Below are 9,661 nucleotides of genomic sequence, written 5' to 3' on the forward strand. Positions count from 1 at the left end.
ATGCCCAAATAAAGCTCAAGGGAGGGGAAAGATCAGATCTCTAGGAGTGAATTCTTTTTTTTTTTTTTTTTTTCTGCAGTACACGGGCCTCTCATTGTTGTGGCCTCTCCTGTAGTGGAGCACAGGCTCCGGACGTGCAGGCTCAGCGGCCATGGCTCACGGCCCCAGCCGCTCCGCGGCACATGGGATCCTCCCGGACCGGGGCATGAGCCCGCGTCCCCTGCATCGGCAGGCGGACTCTCAACCACTGGGCCACCAGGGAAGCCCTAGGAGTGAATTCTTAATGGAACTGCTGAGAAACACACCAGACAAGTTAGTCAAAAGCCTGCGTCTTGGCTTACCAGTGAAATGATGATCATAAATCATTCCTCATCAGAGAAAGCCTGGAGGGCCCTGCCTTCCCGTGCAGAGCGGTCTTCCCTGCACACACACTGTGAGAAGGTATCGTCACTGACCTTGTTCCCTGAGGCTTGTATTGGTCTTTGATTCCCCAGCCCCATAACTGAACCAAAGGAAACTACATTAGGAAACAGAGACAGAGGGTAAGACCAGCCTTCTTCTCAATGTTCCAAGAAATACACTTCAGGAAGCTGTTGTGGTCCCACAATAGCGTGTGAATTCATGGGTAGCCTGTGAATACCGGTCTTTGAGAAATCCATTTCATTGCAGCCTTATTGGTGAGGCAGAATCATCTTCCAGGATGGTACTGGGTGAAGGTGGCACCTCAACAAAATCCTAGAGTTGCTACCAAGCATTTCTTCCAAGGGACCCAACGAATTTTCCAGACAGATACTGCCTCACCAGTACTTAAGATGTCTCCTAATACCACCTCCACTAACATTAATTGAGCCTGTACCATGTGCCAGGAGCCATCCGAGGCACTTTTAGAACACTGCATTCCTGAACTCTCATCCCCCACCCCGTGAGGTCATGCCTACTCTCTCCATTTTTCAGAGGGCTTGCAGGCCATGTGCAGACTGGGATTTCACCCAGGTCTCCTAAACCCCAGTCTGGCACCCCTACTCCTATGGCAGGAAGGTCACAGGAATAAGCAATGAGCCTGCCTTAATTGTTCTTTTTTCCCTTTTTTTGTTCCTCCTCTCCCGGATGACTCGACAGTTCTTTTATGGGTAGATAATGCATCAGAGCTACTGTCTATCATTCATTCATTCATCCATTCCTTTAACAAACATTTTAAAAACACGTCCTATGTTTAAAGCCAAGGTGGATCTCCCCAGGTGAGTAAGGAGTTTATCCACTAATGAAGTTTTTTAAGGGAAAAGAAAAATGTAAACATGACTGTATTGAATATGCTCTGGCCTCGCTTTCCTCACCTGTAAAATGTGGATATTGGAGAAAATGAGCTCTAAAGCCTCTCCCAGACTCAGATTTATATTATGATACTTATGTAGGTTATAGAAAAAATAATGTTATTTTTTAAATTCTAAGAACAGAGGCCTAACTCCCTAATGAGATCATATTTATATCTATAGTGTCTTTTAGCCCAGGAGACCTGAATTGTCTTTAAAATAATAATACACCCCTGGAAAAATGAACGACCAGGTGTCTGGGGGAACCACAATGAGATAGTTGATGGCAGAACTACAGTAAGTCATGTCTGACTACAGGATCATGGGACCAGGTTGGACCAGATTCTTCCAGACCCCCAGGGTGGCCTCCACAGTCTAGCAGACTGGACCCATCGGTCTGAGGGAATGCTACAATGCTGAGTGTTTCTGTGTTGTTGAGGCCACCTGTAGTAACACAGTCCTTAGTTAACTAAGATAACAGTATGCAACCACAGGAGGGCACACAGTCTCAAGAGAACCGGACATACAAAATCCCAAATATCCCAATGAGACAATGGAGGTTGGCACTCTAACTGGCTTTTCACGTTACAAGAGAGTTCACAGTTTGGTGTGATTATGTAAACAATGAGCTCCCCAATTCATGAAAAATACATCATTCACAATGTCAATTCCACCCAGTCAGGAAAAAATCATCGCAAGGTACATTTGTCATGGACTGGAGGAAACAATGTGTATAGCCTACAATGCCAAGATCTCGTCTCTTATCAAAACCCATAGACCAGGACTTCCCTGGTGGTCCAGTGAATAAGACTCCGCGCTCCCAATGCAGGGGCCCCAGGTTCGATCCCTGGTCGTGGAACTAGGTCCAGCATGCATGCTGCAACTAAGAGGTGGCATGCCGCAACTGAAGATCCCGAGTGCTGCAACTAAGACCCGGCGCAGCCTAAATAAATTAAATATATATATATATATATAGACCCTTCCATGCTGACAGTGTGTCCACAGCACAATTTAGAAGAGTTCGTGAGTTAATCCTGAATCACTGATTGCCTGAAGTCTACAAAGTTTTTTCAATCAAGATATAAAACTCTTACCATTAAATATTTTAAAATTCTGCCTTTAGACAACTACATTGAAACCTGACAAAATAAAATAAGCCTAATCAATGTTATCAATGCTCCCAGGAATATAAATAAACTACAGAGAACTAATCTAATCTGTAACTACATTTAACTGGCATGTGCCAACAAAATCAGAAAAGTGGCTTGGTAGCAATTTGGCGCTAAAAAGCAAAGTTCTGAAAATGCTTTCTGTAACACCTGAAATACATTTCTCTAAAAGCAGAAGCCGTCCAGTTTAATATGTTTTTTCTTGTTAAACCTAAAAGCCTGGTAAATCTTGAGCTGTGTTTTTGTGATGCCTAAACACCAATCTCTCTTTTTCTCTATGCCCCACCTTTATTTGAAAGGATTCAAGCTGGATGAATTACTTTTATCTTTGATAAAACGAGGTCTTTGAAGTGACGTTTTGGCTCTGCAGAGGCAAAGCCTCAGTTTCCAAACTTAACTATCTGAGGAGGCCAAAGCCCTCAGAGAACAATGCATTTTTCACTTGTCAGGTTAATGTGCTGGCACCCTACCAGCACAGCCTCTAATATCAATCAGTCTAACCATTAACGAGAATCTTGGGTATTGTACTGATTTATTTTGATGGTACTTTTTCAATGTGAAATCACAAAGAACCATTCTTCCAGTTAAGAGAGATGAGAGGCAGATAATTAATGGATCTTAAGGAAAAGCACACAATTAAATGTGCCCAGTTTCGGCCTCGACTGCCCAAGGTCCACACCAGAGAAATCTTGTCACATTTCCAGACACCCTGATACGTACTTCACATACAGCAGGTTTTGAATCAAACGTCTGGAATTACACAGTCACAGAGAGTTAGAACTCTGCAGGCCCCCATGAGCTCGTCCTCACACAGAATGCATATTTTAAAAGGAGGAATCTGAGCCAGAGATGCAGCCCTTGGGCCCCTTTGCCTCCCTGAGTCTTGGTTTCCTCCTTAAACAGATCAGGGTAACACCCAGAGCCTCACATAAATGACTAGGGGTCCTCCCAGATCTGAAAAGTCCTGAAGCCTTTCCAGAAAGATCCTGGCTGCACACCTGAGGGGGAAGGGTGCCCCATCTTAAGAAAACAGCATATGCAACCCGACCTCGTGACCCCATAAATCTGGGCCTTCCGTATTCTCTTCCAGATAAGAATTTCCCACTTAAAAGTACTTACCACCATATTCTTTTTTTTTTTTTTTTTAAGTAAGTATCCCTCTAAGGCTTTTAAATTTTAATTGGGTTTACCCTCAAATAAAAATTTCACGCTTTTAAAAACCACATAAAACCATTTTAAACTGCTCGAATTTTTTTACCATATATATTAGTTAGTTTTTTACTTTAAAAAAGGCAACAAAACTAGTCAACACACAAAAAAATTAAAGGAAACAAAATTCCAATGGCCCTGAAAAAATAGTGAGCACCAAGAAGGCAAGGATTTTGTATTATAATTCCTTAAATGTCCCCCAGGTAACTAGACCAGCGTTTTGTTTTGGTTTTTGTACACATGATTGATAGTACAATTTTGGAATAAATCAAGAAAACCTATTTTTGGAAGATACATGCTTAGTTTAATTTAGCACTTTAAACCTGGTGTTTCAATGGCCCCGTTACTTTTAAATGGCATAACACAGGGAGGTCAAGAACTGTTGATTAATTTCTAGTTGTCTTAAAGAACAAGAGAGAACACCCTTCTTCCTCAGTGCAATCGCTTCTGTTCAGATCTCAGAAAACCGTAAATGTGAACACGCCTGATTTTAAGCTATTAAACGCAAAGCGCGTGATACAATTACTTGTGAGCAAATTTCAAGCGCCTGCTCCTTTACAAACAGACACAGAGGAGCAAAAACTCGGAACACTCTATTTCAGAGACAGGCATATCTGAAGCCTGAGCTGTAGGAAAGGCCTGAAGCACTTTGCATACAGCTCCTACCCATGGAAGCAAATGAGCAGAGGCGCTTCTCGACACATTCCCTTTCAGTAACAAGGCCTCTGCTAATTTGCATAATCTAAATGGCTAAATAAGTTTCAGAGTGCATTTCCAAACAACCTGCTTTTCACTTTGTTTTTAACTACAGGGACATCTTCGAATTCCCCTACACTGGCGCTGGGACTTCTCACAGTGATGAGCTGGCAGGGAGGCCACATAGCAGGAGAGCTAACCCAGCAGCCAGGCTCCAGGCTTTGCGGGGCTGTCACCTCTGCCTGCGCACCTCGTCACACACAGTCATCCCTCCTCAGAAGCAAAGAACCGCCCGCGCACACGAGGCATGAAAGGTCTAACTCTGCTCAGAGACACAGCAGTACAAAAAAAACGTGTTCTCAGTATGGGTCTGAAGGTCAGGGGTTGGTTGTGTGACCAGAAGGCTGAACGTGCAGTTTCCAACCTGTGTGTGTGAACGGTCTGCTGGGAGTGTATGTGTGAGGGTGTGCACGGGTGAGGACGGGGGCCCCTGAGTGCGGTGCAGCAGTGTAGACAGAAGCAGCACAGTCCGAGGAGAGGACCGAGTATCGATACTGTAGAGCCTCAAACAGCGCCGGCTGGGGTTTTATCTATAAAACACTGAACAGCCGAGCCAAAAGGCCCCGTCAATCAAGTTGTCTGGCCTTCTGTAGACAAAATATCAATCTCAGGTAATCAAGTGACTTTTGACTCAAGGAGCAGATGTTTTGGAGTCACAGATAAGGCTCCGCCGCAACAATCTGTACATGAAAAAGAAAACTGAGCGTATCGTGCAAGCACTCAACCAAAAGCTCAAAAGTCCCTAGGATCCCATAATTTCCAGTTGGTTACCCGCCCTTCCCCCCACAGACACTCCCTATCAGCCGCACATGACCAGAGAGCGAGGCTGGCAGGGGCTTTTTCCCTGGCCCTTCTCTGTGGGTGTCTGAAACCTTGTTTAAAGAAGGGAGGTAGGCTGGACCACAGGCAGGCCTCGTTTCTACCTCTGGACCCGTTCGCTACCTTGACACCACTCAACCTTCTGGTTTCTCAGCTGGCATCCCTCTGGCAAATGAAAAAAAGAAGATTGTCATCTATCATTATTTATCTCCCCTTTAACTCACTTCCAGACAAGAGCCCTTTTCAAACATCGGGACACACAAAATACTTTGAGAGCCAGCCAATAGGAGCTGCTAATCCACCACTAGAAAGGGCAAATGGAAAGTTGGAGAACAAATTAAAACAACTTGGCTATGCTGGCTACGCTCCAGGGTATAAAAAGCCAAAGGGAGGAGTGGAACAGAGGACCATCTCATAGACCTTTAATTGTGGGCAAGAAGGCCGATAAACCTGAGCCATACCTTCAGTGAGAAGCATTTTCCACCTGCCCTTCACCATCATCCATCCCCTTCCAGGTGGACCATCCCTCCTCTAAAGGTGGTGTGCCCATGCCAGATGCCCTGTTCTGGCCACAAAACGTCAGGCTGATTGGGGCCAGATTCTGCATACATATTCGCCTCCCCATCATCAGCAGAAAGCAGAGTCTCATGAAAAGAAATGCCTGGTCTACAAAGATTCAGACTGTGATTTCTGAAGTGGGAGTATGACAGACACATGCTTTGGAGTCCAAAATAACTTACAGCAGCATGTAGAGTAGAAATATAAAGTTCTCAGTTGCTGTGGTTTAAGTTATTGAGGTACAGCGAATAGTACTTGATATTCAAGATTAAGTGGGAAGACTACCTACTACAATAAAATGCAGACTTTCGCCCAAGGTAGCACAAGAACCCCTTACACGCCGAACTAGGAAATTCCCCAGACTCTGGAAAAGCTAAGAGAAAGTCCAGACCTTTTCAGAAGCGCTAGCTTCAACTCTTACATCTTTCATATGATGCTCTGATCCTCCTAAGAGTGAAAACAGCCTAGGACTGAGATGAACTGTGTACAGAAATAAACCCGTCTACCGCCATAGCCAGAACAAGACGTCAGTGCGCTGAAGCACAACAGATGCACTTGAAAACATACTTGAAATTTACCTGTACCAGCCAAGAGTATATCCATGAGGAGGTATCTACCCTAGGGATATTACCCAGATGCAATTCAACCTAATGTAATATAATATTCTGCTATTAAAGAAACTATCTGCTTAGCTCAAAGCCTAGTTTTCATTTTAATTCATACATCAAACTGTATCTTCTGCTGGCACCACAAATATTGCAATGTCCTGACAATTTACTGAGGCTAGGTGGTTGTTCACCCAAAAGACCGGCCAGTGCCACATCTGCAGGTTTCAGGGCCCTGATCCAGAATCACGTCACTCATTTTCCTAGCCTATTAGTAGAGCCTGAGTTAATTCGATGATATCCCTGTCAGTTCTCCTCTGCCTAAATGAATCACAGAATTAAGTGCTTCACCTGATCAGACAAAAGCTACACTCAGCAGCTCTGTTCACTATCTTTGGAGATTCACCAGGAAGCTTTTGGTAACACTCATGAATATCATCTTCCCCAAAAATGAGTGGTGACCTACCAGAGGTACCTTAAACAATGTCTTTTAAGATGTGCATGGAAATAACAACAGAAATGACTCCGGTTCGCTGTCCAAGCTACAAAGTGCATGGCCAGTGCCTAGGTAGCTCCCCAGCAAACACACCTGGAGAGAATTATAAGTTGTGACTGCCCCAGGGCCCTGGTCAGTCTTTCTGACTCAGTAGAAGGTAAGAAAAAGGGACACGTGGGCATGAAAGCAGCACAAGTTCTAGAAAAATCTCAGGGCAAGACCTACCACTCTGGGCTTCTGCTGGTCCAGGGTATGCAGGAAGGCAGAGTTGGGGTCCAGGCAGCGCTCAGGGTCACTGGAGATGTCCTCCTCCGAGTCCTCATAGGAGGAGGAAAAGCCAGTGGAAGACGCAGAGGAAGAGGACAGTTTCCTCAGCGGCAGGCCGCCCCGAGGGCTTCCCTGTGCCTCCTCCAAGGCACCATCCTCCTGGGCACCCATGTCTGTAATGATGACGGCAGGGATATTGCTTCGGCTGCAGGCCTCTCCCCGGGAAGGCTTGTCCTTCTGATCTGGGGAGAGCTGCTCTGGGCTGGGGTGGGCATCTCTGCCCTGAGGCTGGCTTCCCCAAGTCCCCTCGGATTGTACCCCTGTGACACACGTCCAGGCCAGACCCGCTTCTTCCATGGAGCCCAGCCAAACCCTGGAGCTCCCAGGCTGCACACCCACCCTGTCCCCAGGAAGGCACTGAGGTTCTTTCAGATCTTTTGCTTCCCAACAGGGCAAAGGCTCCAGCATTCCGCCAGAGGGAATCCCCGCCTCCACCTCCCCCGGGCCTGGCTGTGCTGAGCTGCTGCCCCCAAGCAAGCCCAGCGACGCAGACCCTTCATCCACTCTGTTGGAGTGCGGCAGTGCCTCCCTGGCCACTAGGGCCCCACTCTGGGTCCCCTCGGAGCCTACTGAGCCCCGGTCTCTGGGCTGCCTGAACCAGCTCGGGGCCTCAGAGGAGTCCGCCGGACTTTGCGCGTTCACAGTCCTCTCCTCTGGCCTTTTGTCCGCTTCAGGCGCCCCGGAGCCCGGCATGCCACCGGGCAGATTTCCTCTCCCCACCTTCCCAGGGGGCTCTCCACTGCGAGGCCCGCCCGTCTCTGGGGCCGGACTTGTCTCACTGCCCAAAGACCTCCCCTGACTCTCGGCCAGGGCCTCCCAAGGGTACGCACCCCCAAGCTCGCGGGCCCTCTCAGACAGCTCAGTGAGGGCAGGGTCCTGTGGATGGTGTGGCCCAGTGGATGTGGCTCTCGCTGCCACTTCTGTGGCCATCGTTAAGTTCACTCCGACCAGCCCCAACGGGGGAGCTTGGTAATTCTGAGTTCCCAAAGGAGGAGAAACCCTCTTGTCAACTTCCATAGCAATGGGTGAGCCACAATGGGGTCCGGCCAGGACCGGCTTCCTCATTTTCACCGAAGCGCCTGGACCCTGAGCCGCTGATCCTGCCGGGGCAGCAGGGCCGGGTAAAGGTGCTACTCCCTCTTTGTCCTTCGAGAGGCGTTGGCTGGGCGACCCTCCTCTTTTCCCGGAGTCGGCCTCTGAAGTCTCCGGACATTGTTCCCCCCAGGACTTTGTCCGCCGCCCATCACTCTGAGCCAGGACCCTCCCTGGGGGCTGACTGATGCTGCGGAAGGGGCACGGGGAGGGCGATCGAGCCCTGCCCAAACGCGGGCTTCGAGGCCCTTGAGTGGCGGAGCTCTGCGCCTGGATGTGCGCCTCGAACATGCCCACTTTCTGGTTCACCTGCACGTTCTGCAGCTCGCGCTGTAGGATTCGAAGCTTCCTTTTGGCCTCCTCCGGCCCCGGGGGAGAGAGGGTACCGGTGGTCACCACATGCTGCTGCCCGTCGCCTCTTAGGCGACCCGCCCAACTCGGGCTGCCCACGCTGCTGCCGCTGCCGCTGCCGCTGCTACTATTCAGCCTGCGCCGGCCACTCCGCCAGCCCGGGGGGCTCCCGGGCTCCTCCGGCGACGACTCGGCTGCGGGGAAGAGGAAAGAGGAGCCACTCCCGGGGCTGAAAACGCTGCCGGGGCTCAACACGGCCCTCCTCGGCGCCGGGGGCGTCTCGCTGCTGCTGGGCCGAGGGCCACCGCCGCTCTTCACCTGGCTGGCGCTATTCATGATCACCAGGCTGTTGAGTGCATAGCAGTACATAGCCATAGTACTGGGTCCGCCGCGCTGCCCGCCGCCGCCGCTCCTGTTCCGGCTCCGCCGCCGGCGCCTCCTCCTCCCGAGGCTCTCGGCTCCCGGCTCAGCCCCAGAGGCCCGGCGGCCGCGGCTCCGCGCGCTGATGGGGTGGCATGGCCTGGGCGTTGGGCGGGGGGCAAGACGGCGGGCTCAGCCCCCGCCGAGTTCCGTAAACAACAGCGCCGCTGTGGAGAAACAAGGAGAAAAGTCAGGACCCCAGAGGGCGGGTGCGGGGGACGGCTAGGGGACTAGGACTGGGATTGGGATCCCCCAATCTGTCGGGGATCGGTGCCACTGGACATCTTATCTACAGCGACTGTGCGGCACGGCGAGGACACAAACTCCGGGGGCCCTCGGTCGCCAGCTAGGTTGTGGGGGTGTTTTCCGAGTGCGCTCCCACCCTTCGCCCCAGACTGTGATGCGCTTGAAGGTCCCTTCAAATTCCAAATTCTAAGAGTTGCTTCCAGAGCCGCGCGGACGGGCGGGGGACTGTACAATCACTTGATTGCTAAGCGGGCTATGTGCGGGGCGCGGCAGATTCCGAGCTCTCCGAGAGTGAGGACACCC

The 9,661-nt window shown here is 49.8% G+C and overlaps 1 protein-coding gene across 1 annotated transcript in view; it reads right to left on the reverse strand.

The window, feature by feature from the left end:
- The window catches only part of ITPKB (inositol-trisphosphate 3-kinase B), a 94,224-nt gene extending 84,945 nt beyond the window's left edge, over positions 1-9,279 (reverse strand). The window contains exon 1 of the mRNA XM_007464173.1: positions 7,148-9,279. Within this exon, the coding sequence (XP_007464235.1) occupies positions 7,148-9,067 (1,920 nt within the window). The 5' untranslated portion in view covers positions 9,068-9,279. The remainder of the gene's footprint in view (positions 1-7,147) is intronic.
- Between the last annotated feature and the right edge of the window lie 382 nt (positions 9,280-9,661).

Source organism: Lipotes vexillifer, unplaced genomic scaffold (assembly GCF_000442215.2).
Source record: "Lipotes vexillifer unplaced genomic scaffold, Lipotes_vexillifer_v1.1 scaffold64, whole genome shotgun sequence".
In the NCBI taxonomy this organism is placed as follows: Eukaryota; Metazoa; Chordata; class Mammalia; order Artiodactyla; family Lipotidae; genus Lipotes; species Lipotes vexillifer.